At 39.6% G+C, this 20,149-nt stretch overlaps 1 protein-coding gene across 3 annotated transcripts in view; it reads left to right on the plus strand.

Annotated features, from left to right (window-relative positions):
- Positions 1-20,149, plus strand: part of si:ch73-72b7.1 (netrin receptor UNC5C) — a 199,864-nt gene that overhangs the window by 142,722 nt on the left and 36,993 nt on the right. For all 3 annotated transcript variants that reach the window (XM_039802570.1, XM_039802571.1, XM_039802572.1), the window contains exons 5-7: positions 13,396-13,576; positions 16,065-16,232; positions 16,579-16,743. In XM_039802570.1, coding sequence (XP_039658504.1) covers positions 13,396-13,576; positions 16,065-16,232; positions 16,579-16,743 — 514 coding nt within the window. The remainder of the gene's footprint in view (positions 1-13,395; positions 13,577-16,064; positions 16,233-16,578; positions 16,744-20,149) is intronic.

The following is a 20,149-nucleotide window of genomic DNA, read 5'->3' on the forward strand; positions in this document are numbered from 1 at the left end:
CCGCTGTCAGCTGGAAGTCTGAAAAAGTACACGGGCTGTACACAAGGCCGTCAATCAGGAGTGATAGTTGTGAGTACATGTTGGAGAATAGCGCGGACACGCACCTCACACCGCGTGCACCACCCGGAGAAAAAAGTGAAAGAAAGAAAAAGGAGAGGTTGCAGTTCGGACGATGACTACCCGGTTGAGATTGTGTGTGTGCGCGTCCTCGAGATCTGACCACACACAAACACACGTAGCAGAGCTACCCACACCCATGTTTCTACTGTTGCTTAATTAAATAAAACATCAAAAGAGAGGAGTTTTCTCTGTCTGTGTTTTAAACAGACATACCTGGGGTGAAGTTGGGAACCAGAATCAGCTTTAAATACAGTCCTAATCTAGTCCTCACTAACACGGGCCCAATTATAGTAACTACATGAAAACTTCACTGTTGTTGCATGAAATGTCGTTTGTGTTTAGCCTACATCATCATTTTCTATCATGTGAAATAAGAGGCCAAGCCCAGCCTGTTGGCGAAACTGCAGACAGATGCTCCTCAGCAGTCTGCTCCCCCTGCTGCTCATAAGGTGCCTCTGCACCCCTTTTGTTTCATACCCTCCCACCAGCCTTTGGGCCACGCCTCCTCATTTACATTGACATGTGTCAAGTCCAAACGAAAAGGCAATGTTAAATGGAAATTTAAAAGCTAAATATTAAATCCAAATGAAAATCCAATGTTAAATTGAAATTCAAAAGCCAAATATTAAATCCAAATTAAAAGCCAATGTTAAATTGAAATTCAAAAGCCAAATATTAAATGAAAATGAAAAGCCAATGTTAAATTGAAATTCAAAAGCCAAATATTAAATGAAAATGAAAAGCCAATGTTAAATTGAAATTCAAAAGCCAAAGCCAAATGGAAAATTAAAAAAAATAATAATATTTTTAATTTGATCTCGCTTTGTTTTCTCTTTGGACTTTCAATTTCTCTTTTGACTTTCAATTTGAATTATGAATAAATATTTCCTCCATACCAATACAATAATCTATCTGCTTGTTCAGGTACACATTCAGCTAGTTGGAATAAAAAGAACACACCATTATAGGCCTGTTTAGTAAGCTGGATGTGATAGCTGCATTCCTACACTTATAAAACGCAATTCAATGTGGAAGTAATCCTGAAGTAATCCAAGTATTCAGAATACGTTACTCAGATTGAGTAACGTAACGGAATACGTTACAAATTACATTTGTGGGCATGTATTCTGTAACGAAATACGTTTTGAAAGTATCCTTCCCAACACTGCATGCACCATATATCAAAAGTGTAGCCCATCTTTCAATCCTCCACAGTGGTAGTCCATCTCTGTAATGCCTGCGTGTTTGATGCTTGAGCGATAGGTTGGGAAAGCTAGCAGTAGCTAGAGTTAGTGGATGATTTTTTTTTTTTACACAATGACAAGGTTAAATAGTACCCATGCCAACTTTTTCCTAATTTTCCCTCTCTTTTCCTTCTCTCTTTCCCCCACATTCCTCACATGACTTTACTTTCCTTCTCTTGTTTTTCCAAGTGTTTGGCCTAATGGATTACCCCATATATCCTCCCCATATATTATCTCTCCATTCTGCACCTTGGTCTCGTTGTGCTCCCCCTCCATCTTTCTTTCTCTAATTGTTGACAAAGCATGGAAATTCCAAATCGCTCCGTCTCCCCCTTAGTCTCTCTCACCTCCTGCTTACCTTTTCATTTGTTATTTTCGTTCCATTGCACTCTCTCTTTCTCTCCCTCCACGGGCTACCTCTTTCGCTTCCTCTTCCCATTTGTTGACATTGTTGGGTTAGCTTTAATGGATCACCCATAGATATCTGCTCCTAGCCTGCGCTCCCTGTTCCCTCATCCTCCTCCACCATAATCACTGCCTCCCTAACTCTCTATCTTTCTCTCGCTCCTTCACCATTGCTGTGGAAATACCTTTCTTCTATCCGAACCTCTCTTGAGATTTTTCCCCATCCATCTTTCCCTCTCTCTGTCTCTCTCCACTCTTGAATGTTGACGTGAGCGGGTGAGTCTAATAGATCACTGTGAAGCATCTGCACCTGTGTTAAATCTCAGAGGTAACGGTGTGTGTGTGTGTGTGTGTGTGTGTGTGTGTGTGTGTGTGTGTGTGTGTGTGTGTGTGTGTGTGTGTGTGTGTGTGTTGTGTGTGTGTGTGTGTGTGTGTGTGTGTGCGTGTGTCTTCGTGCATGTGTGCACCCTAGAGAAGCGAATGCGGGCTTTCTGTTCAGCACATCTGCGACCTCCTTTAGTGCTGAGCAACTTCCTTGTTTTACCTCTCTTTTCCTCTCCTTCATTTCACCTGCTTCTACTTGTTCTCCCTTTTCTTCTTTCTCCCTCTCCCTTCTATATTCTATAAGCTTACATTGCAAAAAGGAAACCATTAACTTTGTGGCTTTATTTTAGTTCTCAGGGACATAATAACCAAACTGTACTTACATGTTATTTAATATGCTAAATGTTTCAAAACACAGGCTGCATTAAGATATAATATAAAGACATGCTATTGTGAGTCACTTTCACAAGCACAAGTCACAGCTGAGTAAAAATAATAATCATATGTGTGTATCATATGTGCATGCCATGCATCATTCAGTGTATGTGTACCAAGGTGCAGTGGAGTAGTAGTTTATAAATAGGCCTCTGTAGGCTTCTCCCCTTCCAACTGGGTGTCCTCCTGTGTCCCAGTTCTGTCTGTGTGGGACACCTTGGAGAGTGCTCTGCTCTTCCTCACACTGCTGCACATTGGGGATTTTTTTTATTTTTTTTATATGCATGCTTCATCCTCAATTTCCCTCTACATTTTAATTCCTACTGGTATACAACTCATTTAAGAACATACACTAATTCCTTGTTCCTCTTATGTACAAGACCTCTGAGAATTCCCTGCTCTTGCCCACACATTGGTTTCAGTAGATTATATAGTTTAGTATATACACATTTTCCCTCCTTTTTAATTGTGCAGTATGAGTATGCCTCGTAATGTCACAATGCAGTCTACATTTTCCAACATTTATTGTTACGAACAAATCACATTAGACAAAAATACTTCATCACGTAGTGTAATATGGAAGTATGTTGTGGTATAATCTTTAGGGTAAGCCTGTTAGTCTTTTTTTGTATATTTGTTGCCTGAATGTCTTGTGTAACAGCATAGGAGCAAAATAATATTAATATAATTAATAGAATAAAATGTCTTCTCAATGGATTTATGGAAAGATAAATGCAATGAAAACTCTGATAAAGCTATGAAGCTACTTTAAGTCCAAACTGCTTTTTTTTTAATCAAAGTTGTCTTTTCGAATATCAGTGTGGGATGATTGTCGATGGCGACCCAGTTAAGTCAGTATGGTTAATTAGGTCTCTATGTCACTCGCCTGGATCTAGTTAATTAAGCTGTCAAATCTCTGAAATCCCATGTTGGCATGCACACATATAGGCACAGACACACTGACACCCACCCACACACCCACACACACACACACACACACACACACACACACACACACACACACACACACACACACACACACACACACACACACACACTTCACCCTCTTACATCCCACGTATATGCGTGCACGTGTACAGTGACCTTTCGTTAACCTGCAAAATCTGCCCGGTGTGCCTAGTCCTGGCATGTATTGTATTGTAGTCGGGTTGGTGGCTGTAGTAAATTCCCCTCAGTAGTAGTGGGCAGCAGGATTGTCCTAATCACCTCCCAAGTGTAGTGAGGATGCAGACTGAAATACCAGGACATATGGCCAATTAAGATGTGAAATGGCACAGCTATACTGTAGGTGCCTGGAAATCACACTTCACACAACCAATGTAGTTGAGTGGCAAGGTTATTATTTACAACTGTTCCTGACTACTGCACTGACATTGACACTGTTCTTAGCCGTAAAACTAATCAATTTATTGGGGTTGAATTTGATTTTTTATATTTTTATATCTCTTCTGTCAGTCAGTTTATCCTATTTTCTTATGTCAATCTGTCTCTTTGCATAATATATCCCTATTGTTTGTTTGCCTGCTTATGTCTGACTGCCCGTCTCAGACGGCCTCTTGTCAGTATTGTGTGCTCCCTTATTATATTCCTAAATCATGTTTTTCAGCAAGTCACAGTTCTTTGATTTGTAACCCAAATGGAGACTTTGCCCTGCCTTTTCATGTCATGTGTCTACTCCACTCTTAAATATCTGAGGTGAACTTCCCTCAGAAATGACCCTAAGTTGTACACACAGTTAGTAAAAAAAACTAAAAGTCTGTGTTTGTATCCTCTCGATTCCAACAAGTGCAAGGGACTAAAACTCATTGGCTAGGATAACAAATAAAAAGGAAGGTAGATTTTTTTTGATTCAAAGTAAGGGATGACTAACAGGAAAGTGCAGATAGAGGAAGCGGGTGCTACTGTAGTAGAGGTGGGAGTAGGGTGTAGCCCTTGAAGTTGAGAGGACAATTAGTCCAGAGGTTTTGTTGGCACCAAAATGTAGCCATTTGCTTGTGTTACAGTGCTACAAATTGGCAGGTATAGAGATGCTAAGAGAAACGTCACAGCAGTGTGGAGGAAGTCAGAGTGAACACAACTATGCACACAACACTATTTGCACTTGTTTTCCCAAGTGAATGGTTGCTGTTTTTGCACTTGCAAATGACAGAACTTGAGTGATGATGTTAAAAAAAACAGTTTACTTCATTATAGGCGATATTGTGAACACAGATGTGAAGGAAGAATAGATCTGTGTGTGTCTGTCAAATCAAGTAGAAATGTATCATAATTGTATTAAACAACCTCAATGTGGTTCAGTAGCTTCCACCATAGTCACTATGGTCTGCCCTTGTATTCATAGTGACCACCATGAATGAGGAATAAAAGAAACACTTCCTGGTGTGTCATGGTAGGTTCATTCATTACATTTAGTCTGATTTCAGTTTAAGTGCTACATTTATTTGATGCTGAGGGAAGCAATTTAAGACAAATTGTTTTCGTTTTTTTACACCATGATGGTTACTCTCCTGTAATTGTTTGAAACAACAGTCATTTTGTTCATCTCATCACAATGAGTTAATTGTTTTGTCTAATATCAACGCACACACACACACACACACACACACACACACACACACACACACACACACACACACACACACTCGCACACCAAGTATTCACCATATTCATGTGCGCTGTTGGATTAAATTTCTATTAGCTTTCCTCGATTGAGTTTGAAGATTGTTGATTAGCCAGTAATGGCCTTTGTTACTGCACTAATGAATAGCTTGATTACTATTCTACTTAGCTACACATCAGGAGGCGGGTGGTGTGTGTGTGTGTGTGTGTGTGTGTGTGTGTGTGTGTGTGTGTGTGTGTGCGTGCGTGTGTCTGTGTGTGCTCGACATTTGTTGGTTTTATCCTCTGACGAACACACACAGACAGCTATAGCCAATTGTCTGGGTTTGTGTCAAGAAAGCTGATGGCAGCAGAAGAGAAAGATGGATGGTATGCTCTGCCAACACTCATCTCTCATTCTCCCTCTCTTCTCTCCCTCTCTCTGTCTCTGCCTCTTAATATGTTCTCTCCCACCTGCTCTGTTTCTCCAGCCTACTGTCACTCCACTATTGTCTTTTTCTTAATTCTTCTATCCCCTCCACCTCTTTGTCTTCTCTTGAACCTCTCTCATCTGCGTTCTCTTGCTTTTTGTTTCTTGCCTTCCTGCGTTACTGTCCTCCTTCCCTTCTTTCTTCTTTATCTCTGTCCTGTTTTTTCTTTCTGCTGACTGGAATGCCCGGGCTCATGAGGTTGGGTTGGCATATTGCATTTTTTGTGTGTGTGGCTTTGTTAATATGTCTGTGTGAGCATACGTGCATGTGCGAGTGTTTGATAATGGAAACAAGCATGCCAGTTACAGTGATAGCTCTCTAGATTCCAATCAGAGCCAATAATAATGAGTGTGGCACATCTGGCAGTGTGTGTGTATCTGAGTGTGTGTGCTGGTAGGGAGGGCATGGGGTGTGTATAGGAGGGTGTTATGATTGGGAGAGAAATTACGCTTCTCCAAAGTTACACATAAACATCTCTGCAATCCTACACATAGAAGGGTGTTATGGTTAACTAAAGTTCTCGCAGAAAACCCGACATACAAACCTTCCAAATATTAACAATGCATCATGCGGACATGCGCACTAGGGCTGCACAATTTGGAGGAAAAGTCATATTGCGATTGCGATTTACAATACTGCGATTGCAATATAATGGTTTTATGAGTCTACTTGCTTGATTATCAAGGCAAGTGCACCAAATACTAAAACTTAGAAATGTGTATTTCTCTATTTCTTTTCTCAATAATTTAAACGAGCATAAGAAGAAAGACATAAACAAAAAATGTGCAATACTTTTTTTTTTAAATAACTAAACAAAATTAAATAAGAAAAATACAAATTCTCATTAAAATAATACATTTTGTATGCTCTTTTAAACAATGACATTTAAGATGGGTGTAATATAATAACTAGTCATTGAGTTACAAACTATACGTTTACAGCCTGTTCTTAAAGTCTGCATGCTCTGAAATCCTGCTCTACACTTCTCATACTCACGAGACCATACACGACACACGTTCTACTGCCTAAACAGACTGACTGGTTATATCTTTGGTGGACATTGTTATGATGGTAGTGCTTAATACATCATTGGGGTAGCATAATTCAGAGGGCAGATTCAATGTTGATTCAACACAGAGCCAAAAATCAAGCATTAGTGAGAGCGAGAATGACAGGTGCTGAGTGAGTGACGTCAGTGTGTGAGTGGTGAAGCAAGCGGGGAGAGCGACCGGTGTCAGATTTAGCATAGCAGTCATGCAAACTTCTCAGAGTTTTGGGCAGTGGTGGCCTAAAGGTTAGAGAAGCGAGCTTGTGACTGGGAGGTTGTTGGTTCAATCCCCAGACCGACAGGATAGAATCTGGGTGGGGAAAGTGAAAGAGCAGCGCTTGTCCCTCCCTTGCCTTGAGCAAGGCCCTTAACCAACCGCTCCAGTGGAGCTGCTCAGTGGCCAGCAGATCAGACTGTGGTTGTACTGGGCAGTTTCCATGTATGAACGTGGAACTGTGTGAATGTGATCACGGTGTTCCTGCAAAAGAGAGGCTGACTCTCAGTGAACCTTCCCTGAATAAATAAAGGTTAAATAAAAAATAAAAAGAGTGACTCCTGTGAACATCTATTTGAGGCAACCCGGGGAAGCATAATTTCCAGCTTTAGTGTTGGATTCTGAGGGCCCTATCTTGCACCCGGCGCAGCACGGCACAAAGCCCAACGCAATGCGCCCATCTGGTCTTACAGGGAGGTGTATTCAGGTGATTTCTTGGCTTATTGCTATCTTGAGGCAGTGGGAGGCGATCGCACCATTGACCAACAAAAACCTGGTCTAAAGTCAATAACGCAGCATTTCATTGTTATTTTAAGAGCACATTATTAAAATGTGTCTAGACTGGCATTTAAAGGGAATGGGAGATGACACTCTGATTGGTTTATCGCATGCTACGTCCAAACACACACCTATGATTAATTAAGCCACAAAGTACAACCCTTTTGAACCATGCCCCTGGCATAAGGACCCTTTTTTCAAACTTCAAACTAGCAAAAGTGCATTTGGACACGCCCTAAACGCACCTGCTCCATGCGCTTCACGCCGTGGCTTAGCTCATTAAAATAGGGCCCTGAGTGTCAGGCTAACATTGCCTTCTCCATGTATATACATTTCCACATGCAAATAAAACATGACTTAGCCTATATATTTTGTTACGTCTAGGCACTCATAGCACTTGGTTAAGGTTTGGGAAAGATTGTAGTCAAATATTGAAAAGTCAAATATTACCTGAAGATGCATCACACAACATGTTGACTTTATTAAGATATGACCAAAATCATTGTCTTTCCCAACCATTAACCAAAAATGCTTTTGTTGCCTTAACCCATTCACTGTGTCAAAGTCCTTCACTTTGAACATGCAATACAAAAACATAACGCTCCTACACGCTAACAAATGTTACCACTGGACATAATCCAGCCAGAAATGATGTTTCCCTTAAAACGTGTTTGGCTAAACACATATAGGTAAAGCTTCCCACTTACTAATCAGTTGCAATTTGTTTATTTTTAGTTTTATGAATCAGCGTTCAACACATCCTCAGGGTAAGTCACAGAAAGATGTGCCAAATTGATTGATAAAACACCGATTGCATTGGAGGTATGAGAGTTTTCCCTTCTTTACTTAAAAAGATCAAATAAAAATTGCACTGCACAAGGCCTGTGGTTAGTTGGTTGGAAAAAAAGTTACTTGCTCTAATTCTCTGTCCTTATCTATCGTGATTGTCCCATCACTGTCTCTCTCCTCTGATGTCCAACACCTCGGTCTCAGCTGCCATGAAATGAAATGGTGAAGCTTGCTGGAGCGGGTGGTGGTGTTGGGGGGATGTTGGTGGGGGGTGTTGGGATTATTAAAACACTGACGCACACACGTCAAACACTCAGACTGAGTCCACGCCCACACGTAGGCAGAGTAATCACTTCAGTAGCTCTTTAACCCACTCATCTGTGGTCTTACAGGGATCCAGATAATATAGCTAATCAAGGGTATAATCATATTAACACTTCGGTGATTCACAGGCACGCATGTACGCGCGCACACACACACACACACACACACACACACACACACACACACACACACACACACACACACACACACATACACACACACACACAATTGATTGTAGCTGGTCTGTTTTGTGTTTCGTCATACCCTTAATTGTGTATCTGTGTGTTTGCGCCTGCTGCTACTTTGAAAAATTAATGTTGTGATTCAGTGGCACATTCTATCCATAGACCCTGTATCTCTGCGCTGTTATCAACTCCCATATGATACTTTTTGTAGTTGCTCTACAAAGCATGTCATATTTTAGCATTTGTCATAGATATTCTTTGCTTTGTTATCTCACTTCTTGCTCTGTGGTCTGCCATTTGTTTCTCTTTGTGACACGGTGTGACTATGATGTTCCTGCTCTCAGTAGCAGATATGCGGCAAAGCTTTGCATTTCAAAACCTTTTGTGCTGCTCTCCAGTGAAACAAAAGAGAGTATATATCTCTATATCTTGGCCTACTTTTATCTTGCACAGCATGCGACCAAGCCTTTGTTCCACTGCCAAAGTAAGATGCATATCTTAATAGATTTTGCAATACATCACACTTTTCTGCTGCCTTGATATTGCACAGCATAAGATGGGACATTTGTCCTAAAGTTGTGAGTTAGACAACATATGGAAGTATCTAGATATATTCAAATTCATTCCTCCTTTTTACACATAGTTTATATTGCAATATCCAAACACTACAAGCACGTACATTATTAAGGACTAAGGAAAGAAATCTGCTTTTATCTAGAATTCATGGGCCAAGGTTTGATACCTGTAGGCAAATTATTGTCTCAGTTATTGGGTCAAGCAGAAAGAAAACATGAACAAAGTGAGTGTGTAATTGATCAGACAAAGCCTTCATCCCTTTGAAAAGAAAGCCATTTGATTTTTTTTGTCTAAAGAAAAAAGAATGGACTCTTCTTGAACCTTTTTTAAATCCTGTAACAGTTGAAACAGAGGACAAGAGTATTGCTTATGTGCACTTATGCACTGCAAGCGTTTGAAGTGTCTTCACACAGACATGTTTAATACCATTATTTCATATCCATGGCAATAAACAAAAAGGTTTATGAGTGTTGTTTTTGTGTGTGTGTGTGTGTGTGTGTGTGTGTGTGTGTGTGTGTATGGTGTGGTGTGGTGTAGTGTTTGGGTAAAGCAAGACAGTCAGGTGATGTAGGGGCGAGAGTTAAAATAACAAATACACATTCTCCCCTGGGGTTGGCTTGATCCAATCAGCCACCCTCTGCCATTCACACATACACACTCTCTCTTACGCCAGCTGTGGCTAATGATGCGGTGGCGGTGGTAGTATAGGCACCACATGTGGTCCCTTTGTCTGAGCCCAGCAGAGCACACATCAGTCTCACATGCTTCAATCTTCAGGCATCATCAAAGGCAGCATCTATTTTCAGTGCTTTGTCACACCAGAGCTCACAACTAATATTAATATAAGGTGGCAGTAATGGATGTATTAGCATTATTATATTTAACTGGAGCAAACATTATGTTGGAATGACATTTAGTGTAACAATCGCTAAGCTCGCTACACAAGCTAGAATGATTTATGAATTGATTACTTAAAAAAACAATTACATAAATACGTAATCCCTACGATGTAAGTCACTTTTGATCAAACACTGTTTTGTATGTCTTCTTCCTTTTTTGGAGTACTCTTACATTGATTGTTTAGATGACATACCACTCATCTCAGCTGTTCGTGATAAAGTTAAAATCCATGATAGGATGTGTCATTAAATAAAATGACTTTTGGTTTGATTCCATTAGCAAGTACAAGTTTAAGTGCTACTTTTCAACACAGGCACACACCCTGCTATGTATTGTGTGCTTGTTTTAGCACTGCATTAAAATAGCCAGAGTAAGCAATTTATAAAGAAGAAGGTCCCCTAGGTTAAATGGAAGTGGACTTCAAATTACTTTGCAATTACAAATTACAAAAAACTCTGACAGTGGTTTATGACAGTCTTGGAGGAATGAAGACACTAAGAAGCAAAGTAAATTGTTCAAGACATGAACAATGGAGTTTCAACAAGTACTAAGTGTAGAAAAGATTAGAATATATATTGTGATAAGACAATTGTAGTAGTTTAAATAGTATATTCTCACTATTATTATGAATGTTTAAAGAGTCCCCATTACTTAGTATTACAATGAAAAAGACACATTTACTTCAAGTCACTTTAGATGTTCGTTGTGTGTCTTTTTCTATGCGGTCCAAGTGTGTTCTAAGTGTCCATGCTGTGTTATGGAACCTTTTGAATCATGGCCACAGTCTTTTTCAAATTTTTCAGCAGCAATTTTCCAGGGAATCCAGGTGCATGACACAGACTTAACTGTGTGCTACAATAATGGCACTGCAGTCCCCAAATCAACCCATCAGAGAACTTTAGGAAATGTGGTATGTAGAAAAGGTTGTGGCTATTCCCAACTGGTACTGGCTATGTGAAGCTAATAAAGAGGAAGCAGAGTATATGATATAATCCATGTACACTAACCAACTTAACCAGCTTGCATTAGAAAAGTTAAATACAGTAAAGATACATTTCCAGTCCCTGTGGGCTCATAAAGTAGCTTAAAGTGAGATTTCCTATCCAGATTAACTTGTTTTATCTTTCAACCTTCAATATTCCATGTCCCCTGGGTTGTTGGTTTACTGCCAGCGTACAGATATTTCATAACAGGGCTTTGATCATCGAGAGGAAAATTCAGGTCAGGGGTGAGACAGTACGTTTTGAAAATTCATTTATGGCATTAGGAAAACATTTTCTGCCAGTAATAGTTGTTTCTATTTTAATGAAACAATGTCAAACCCATTAAATTATACAAATGTTATGTTGTGAAGACGCAATATTCCCACAATTCAAAAATCATCTCTTTAGATCATTGTCTCTCTGTTCTGTCATAGTTGTGTTTAAACTATTAGATAATAATATATTATTACAAGATAAATATTACTTGAGTAGTGTTGCTAAGCTGTATTCATCTTCACTTGGGCTGTCTGTATAAGGTTTATACGGTTATGTAGTCGGACTAGTGATGTTGGCTCTCTGAGAACATAATTCAACAAATGTATTGTATTTCAGTACAGTAAAGGTCCTTTTAAATATCCTGAGCATGATAAATCAGAATCCATATTACACACATTGTATTTGCTTTTGTTTGCGAGAGAGCACCTACACTTTTTTCCACTTGTACAGTTCAAGGATAAGCTCCTTGACTAAACGTTTGCGCTGTATATATATGTGTGTGTGTAGTGTTTTTGTTTGTTTGTCTTTGCTGATTTTTCCTCCATTATAACCTTTACATTGTAATAGAAACTGAAAGGTCACACAGCATCTCACCTAAGATTGAGAATTCAAGGCTACAGTGAGCCCCATGGCCAAAGAGCACTATTGAATCTCTAAAGATCAGAAAGAGAGACAGGTAGAATAACTGAGAGAGAGAAGAATGACAGCCGGGCCTGAGCGGGCAGTAAGCTGAACAATGACACTGAATTTCCTCTTTTCTGCATCTGAGATTTCCATTTCCTAATGCGAAGGGAGGAGGAAATTAAACAACATGAATTAAACAACATGAATTAAACAACGCGGCTTGGACATTTATGTGCTAGCCGTAAAACTTGGACAGGCTGAATTTATGAGGCTTTGGACCAGTAAATACAGCACTCAGGAAATGTGATTAGGCTCGTAAATAGGATAGTTTCCCGCTGTCCTACCCTTCACCCAAAGTACCTTGTGAAAGCATATGTTCGGGACATTTTCCTCCTTTTCTACACTGCCACTCATATTGTGGAGGGGCCCACTGTAGATGAGGGTCTTTTGCTATATACATAGACATAGACATCATCATTTTATTTATTGTTTCTGTTATTAGTATTTTTATATCCTACCCCACAAAGTATGTTTATTTGGTTGTGAATTCTATTTTTGATTTCTAAAACATATTCTACATGAGAATACATTTGGCAATAGGTTTTTGTATCTTCTCTCTTACTTACAGGATGAACCATGACAGATAACAAGATACTCTTGGTAGTCACCACAGAGCCTCTTCCCCTTCACATATGTATTTATTTACTTGGATTTGGAATGGTAGCATCTCCTCAAAGCTTATCTGTGTGGGACAATTGAAAAACAAGATTACACCAGCATCCTATTATAAGTCCTTCCATACCTTCTTTATTTGTCATCTGGAAAGGTTGAAAACAGATTATACTGGAACACCCAGACATGATTCTTTTATTTATTTATTTTTATTTTTTTTTTGCTCTAACAGATGGACAGTTTTAGACGAACATCACTTTCAAAACCCTTTTTTATTTATTTTTCTCAGGATGGATCACTTGTGAAAACAAGATTATAAGGTGATCTCATAATTTCCCTCAGCTGGCAAGATCTAACGTAGTTGCAAAAAGCAAAGAACTTCAGTTGAATGAAAATTGTTTTTCTGCTTTCACTTGTATTTGACTTCATGGCAGGAACACACCTTCCCACTATAAAAACAGATAAGACATAGTGTCATTACACAATAGCACAATTTACTTCTATCGTCTCTCGTAAGCTACATTTTTCTAAACTTTTCTCTTTGTGTATCAGAGGTGTAAGGAAACCTTTATACTCACCCCGTTTTCTCCTCTCTCTGTGTCTCCCAGGTGGAGTGGTTGAAGAACGAAGAGATAATTGACCCAGCAGAGGACAGAAACTTCTACATCACCATCGACCACAACCTGATCATCAAACAGGCGCGTCTGTCTGACACAGCCAACTACACATGTGTGGCTAAGAACATAGTGGCCAAAAGACGAAGCACTACAGCCACTGTTATTGTTTACGGTAAGACTGCATGCCTGTGTCTGTGTGGGTCTTTTTATGTGTGAACGAGAACAAAAATATTGTCACTAAAAGCTGTGATATTCTGTTTTCGTGAGTGTAGGTGACATTTTTTGTGTCTAATTTTAATTATTTTACTGATATGACACCTTTTTAAATGCTAGCTGCAGCTACCCAACAATGTGTCTGACCGGCCAAGCCAGCCCCCATCTGCCACATGAAATTAGCTCTACTGCAATGCCAACACGCTCTATTAGTGATTGGCCTGATATTCCCACATCACCCTTGACCTCACCTAATTTAAATCCACCAGTCACGCCTTCAGTTTTAAATTAGAAGACTTGGGCTTTCCAAATGTCTGCACTTTCAGCCAAGAGTCCCACCTTCAAATGAATTGTGCAGCATATGGCATAATAACAGCTGTGAAAAACAACAACAAAAACTTTGAATAGCTCAGTTCTGAATGGTGTTAGTTTGGACGGCAGGTGATGCTCTTCTCTTGCTGTTTTTGGTTTTGTTTTTTTACAAAAATCAAACAAAGAAAAAGCTTATTGAGAAGAAGAAAATGCATTATATGCCTTCTCTCTTTTTTCCATTTTACCAAATGCCAGCCTGACATGAGAGGATAGGAAACATTTTGAGGGAAAACAATGTATAGCAGAACACACACATACCACACAAAGTCCATTCTCTAGGAGGAGTGTTTCAATCAAAAATAACTGTGCATGTGTGCGTGTTCGACACAGACGGCGAGAGATGGAGTGGTTTGACACTGATGTATCCTTACAGAAATAGTTTGTTCAATCTGTGGTTCAATCTTCTTGGCACCACGAGAGCCCAACTGACACTGTTGACAAGGTGAAATAATAGCGGATAAAACAGAGAAACATGAAGGGGGAAAATGGAGTAGCTAGAGATGGATGGGAGGCAGGTGAGGAGAAAGGACAGGCAGAGGAGAGCAGAGTGGGACAAGGCAGGTGAGTGAAGAAGAAAAAAATAAATAGAAAAACCTAAGAATGTAGATGACAAAAGTGACTGTTCCTGATTTTACCGGTTACATACTCTCTGATGATTCATTTCTAATTGGCGGTTGGAAAAGGAGTGGGCACTGTCCACTGGCTACAACTGGGCTGAGACAGAGCTGTCGAGATGCAGCGAAGGAATTTCAACCCACCTCTCCGGATGTCAACTCTCTCTGGGTGTCCTTGTGACTCATTCTAACTTCATACCTGATTTCTCTCTTTCTGCTCATTTCTTGTCTACCCTTATATTTGTCTGCGCTGTGCTGCCATGAAAACAACAATAATACAGAATAATGAAGTCAAGTGTAAATGTGACAGGATGCAGGGACATCTTGTAGAGGTACAAAAAGATGCACAGAGAGCAACAGAAAGAGAAAAGATGAATCCAGACTATGGAAGCATGCATGGCTAATGAGGATTCAGAAAACTCAATCATTCATTCCCTGTGCTTTTTCCAACAAGGGTTTAAGGTTAAGCAATTTTCAAGAGTATGACCGTTTATGTGTGTTTTGCCATGTGTAGGTTATACAGCTGCATGTGTAGACATGTGTGTCTTCACATAGACATGTATAGTGTGTGTGTGTGTGTGTGTGTGTGTGTGTGTGTGTGTGTGTGTGTGTGTGTGTGTGTGTGTGTGTGTGTGTGTGTGTGTGTGTGTGTGTGTGTGTGTGTGTGTGTGTGTGTGTGTGTGTGTGTGTGTGTGTGTGTGTGTGTGTGTGTGTAAAAAAGCTTCCTGTCATCTGTAAAACACATACTCAATGAGTCAATCGAGACAAATAGTTCAATTAAATCAAACAACACATTAAATCACAGATTTCTCCACTGAGGATGGTATGCTGTGATACAATAGGATTTGAATGCACTCTGTGCCCATTTTATTGTTTTATTACAGAACTAGTTTGTTTAAACGTCACAAAACTTGAGGCTTTTGTGTTAGTATGTATGCTACAGTTTGTTTAATTCCATTCAAAATACTTTATTTGTTCCTCAAGGGGCAATTCATACAACAAATATTTATAAACGATGCATTCAAACCATAAAAAACAACGTGAAAATAAAGATATGACAAGAAAAAGTTGAAATGCACAGTGAATGGCAGCCACAGCTGACCAACAATATCCAACAATACGAAGGCACATTGTGTCAAAAAGTGTCAAAGTGCTATTGCGTTTATCAACAGTTTACCATACACAGTTTTTGTGCTGTGGCTGTAAGATTAATGCCCTCTGGAATAAAACCAAACTTCCTATTTGTTGACCTGCAGGAAATCTAAAACACATTCATGATAGCATTAGATTAAAGTAGTCATAGAGGACGTGTGTGGTCATTCATGAGTGTGCTGTGCAAGAGATCTTTTTGTTTAGCAACGCCTTGCAAATATTTTTGTTGTTTTGTTAAAATGGTTGATTAATGCATGTATGGATTACTGTATAAATGAAGTTACTGATTAAGTGGCTCTCTTGCCACAGTGAATGGTGGTTGGTCGACTTGGACGGAGTGGTCGGTGTGTAACAGTCGCTGTGGACGGGGCTTCCAGAAACGAACCCGCAGCTGCACTAACCCCGCCCCTCTGAATGGAGGACTGCCTTGTGATGGACAGGCCATACAGAAACTACCCTGTACCACACTGTGCACCGGTAAGTCTATTCTAGTCCAATTTTATTCAGATTGATTTAGTTTGTGCCATTTTGTTTTGGTAGACTCTACTGTATCCACGTCACTCTATCCATACTGTACTGTATCCTTTGCTTTGTTGTTCTTTTTTACTCTGTGGTCCCAAGTTTCTACCTGTTCTGTACTAAACTCGGCTTCTGCTGAATTCCACTTCTATTCTTTTTTGTACTTTTCTGCCCTATATATGCTACACTTTGGGGGGGCTGGGACATAATTGAGGACATTGTACATGAGACATTTCTCTTTTTCTCCCTTGTCTTTTTTGTATTTCTCATTCTCTTGGCTCCTTTTCTTATCCTTTCCCTCTAGTGGACGGTGTGTGGACAGAGTGGAGTAAGTGGTCGGCCTGTGGGACAGAGTGTACCCAGTGGAGGAGGAGGGAGTGCAACAACCCAGCACCTAAAAACGGAGGAAAGGACTGTGACGGGCTGGTACTCCAGTCTCAGAACTGTACCGACGGACTCTGTATGCAAAGTGAGTTGACGATAATGAATCTTCCAGAGCAGAAGCATTGATGTATCTCTTCTAAAAGTATTGAAGTTGTATCATATATCATACCTAACCATAAAAGATGAGTTTGCCAATTTGAACAAATTTGCAGCGTCTGCTTCAGATGTGAATTGACTTGAAGGGGAATTGACCCCGGATAAGGCAGGCCATTGGGGTGGTGATGCTTGGTGAGAAGAGGAGCGAGTGAAGCGTAACATGACAATTGAATGGGTTAATTTATAACCATATTGAGAAACCCATAACTAAATATAGTATGAATGAAATGAAACCTTAGAAGTGCTGTTGTAATGTTAGCAATGGATTTAGGTTAGCTGATAGCTGAAGTAGCTGGAATTTCTATACTGAAGATGTTAGAAAATCAGTCTTGAATAAAACATCAATCCAGTTATTGACAACCCAATTACATTTGAATTACAATTAGTGTCCAGCTAAACCAATTGAGTCAGTAGGCTTTGGCAGGCTTGTCAACATGGTCGTGCTGAGACATTGTACCTTGGAGACATGTCATTCATAATCATACTTCATCTTTCTTCTAGCTTGCGTTGCAGTAAAGTTTGGCAGTTTTCCTCTCATTGTTCCCATCCTTCTCATTTCTCGCCTCTTTCTTTACATTTTTCTTTTGACTGGTCCTCCTCTTCATCGGTCCTTTTATCTCACTTTCCAGTCCTCCAGCAACCACTGCTTCTCGTTGCATTAAGACTCCTATCTTCAATGCCATCTTTCTTGCCTCTTCCTCTCAGACCCTCTGGTTTTATGCATTTCTCCAGGAACCTACCCCCTTTGTTTATAGTGATTTGCTCTTGCTCTGCTTCACACATGCACTTTATTCTTCTGTGCACATTGTGGATGATGTATAGAAGAGTTTTTGACTCACCTTAGTTTTCCCATTTTATTTGTCCATTACTCAAGTCACAAACACCTGTTTTATAAGGAAAGTAATGATAGATAATGATGTGGAACAATCATACAAAAAAAACAATCATAAAAAAAAAAAAAAAACTGTAATGATTTCTGACAAGTAAAAAAGTTTCTGCATGGAAATCTCAACTGTGGGTTGAGTCATAACGGCACAAATATAGCAGCAGCAGTTTTTCCAAGATGGAGGCAATTATATTTGTTGACTTGTAGTTAATAGTGCTTGTTACTCCCTGTGCTCAGAGTAATTGGTAGACAAGCATTTGACATGAGATAGAGACCTGTCAAAGTGCAGAGAAGAGAGAAAATAACAGGAAAATAGTCCTTTTTGAAACAAGGCTTGACATTATGCCATCAATTCTCATTGGTCTTTCTTTTCACATAACATGGCAGCTGTAGTTAAAATTGACCTAGTCTATATCCTTCGCGTTCCACTTCCGGGATTGCTTCGGTGCTGCAGGAAATTCCACCGGATGCATGTATTTTCCGTTTCCTTCCGCTTTCTTTGTGTTGGAATTTTAAATTCGGTGAATTTATGAGGATTTTGGTTGACTGCTCCTCAGATCTCTGCATTGTAAATTGAGACAGCCAGCTAGCCTACCTGTCCAATCTGAGTTTTCTCTCACATGACTTTTGCAGCGGCTCTATGCGGAGTTTAGCACCACCCATGACGATTCTGATTGGTTTAAAGAAATGCCATTAAACCAAAGCACGTTTTCCTCCCATCTCCGAATGCTATGCAGACTAGCCAGACCCTCCTTCAGCGCACTTTGGAGGAGGGTCTGGCAAAGCGAGACTAAAATTGACTTGACTTGACAATCAAGAACAATACATCTTTCTGCTGCCTAAAACTTAGTATAGTTGTCTATGACCTCCCATTGGCTGAGGCACTCCCATAGTCTAATTGATAGATACTCGTGTCCAGCAGACATTTTATTTTACCTGATGGTGTCTTGAGATTAAAAATCAGTTTTTCAAGGAGTCTTGGCCAAAATGGCAAATACATTCAGCCAAACGGTGTGAATAGTTAGGTCTCTTTGATCCCACAACTTTTACCGAATTTGATAAAAGAGCTATGACCCTGACCTATGCAAAAATACTTAAAATTACATACATAGGTCTCTTTTAAGAGAATATGTATTATTGCTGCATAAAATCTACATAGTCTCTTATGTATTTTATGATCCCAGTTTTTTATGTGATAGTTATTGGTAATTTTATATGTACTTTAATTGTTCTATGATATATATTCTCGATCTTATAATACGTCGTTTTTGTTGTCTATCTTTAACTCAATTACATTGCTGCCTTTTTTAAGAGTTTTGCCACTCAATTAGGCATTTCTGGTCAACTAAAGGTTAAATAATTCACAAGCACGCAGTCAGAAATCTACTTTATCAGTGAGCACAAAGCCTTCAGCCTTCAGCCGTTGCTTTATGAAGGACTTCTTTCTGCAGCCCAAGGGGAGTGGATAGCAGTGATGATTTAATTTATGGTCTATGTCATGAGCAATGGAATAATATTATATAATCCCTCAAAAAGATTTTGCCCCTAGCCCCTTTTTTGACAGAAGTTACTGTATGTGCAGAGCCCTGCCCACTCCTTACGTACTGTATTATATACTGTCTATGCTCTATCAAAAGGATTCCCTGAGGCATGTGGGGCCACCGAATCTGGGATATAACCTAAAGAGGTATAGATTTAGGCTCATTTCCCCTGATTGATTTTCTGTCTTTAAAATGACTCCACAGACGTGGTTTTATGTCAGCACTTATGTTTCAGCTGTTTCCTGTACCATTTACAGGAATCCATGAACTGTGTGTGTGTGTGTGTGTGGTTATTTAGAGGGGATAGCTGTATGCACAGCATTTTATAGGTAGAGTATATTTGAAAGGCTTGAAGTGATTCATGGACCGTTCTTCCATTTGGTTTATGAATGATGGATCTTTTAAAATGTGATCTTTACACAGACAGAAAATGGTTCGTTGTTGGTATCCAATTGGCCAGTTACACTAATATGTTTAAGTTGGTTCACATTAGTAAAGCATACAAATGTTTATGCTGCACAACTCCAGATATAAACTGCAATTTCAGTTTCTGCATTGTTTATGTTGGATATGTGTTTTTGAACACCAGGTCTTTGGAAATCAATTTAATGGGGGAAAAAAAAGTACAGCAGTGTTTAGTTGCTGGTTTTAAAATTATTCCCTTTTACGGTGTCAGGGTTGTGAATTAACTGATAATGTCAATGGGGAGTTAATGTTTTAGATAGTGCTCTGTAATTGACTTTGTGCTCAAAAAGCACTTCACTCTACTCTCCCTCTTTTTCTCTTTCTCGTTCTCTCTCCACCAACACGTCCCGCCTCTCTATTCATCTCTTCCTACGTCTCTCGCTGCCCTTTTTCTAAAGTTGTCCTGTTAAATCCTGAGAGGTAGAAATCCATTTGACCTCACT

This window comes from Perca fluviatilis, chromosome 6, assembly GCF_010015445.1.
Source record: "Perca fluviatilis chromosome 6, GENO_Pfluv_1.0, whole genome shotgun sequence".
In the NCBI taxonomy this organism is placed as follows: domain Eukaryota; kingdom Metazoa; phylum Chordata; class Actinopteri; order Perciformes; family Percidae; genus Perca; species Perca fluviatilis.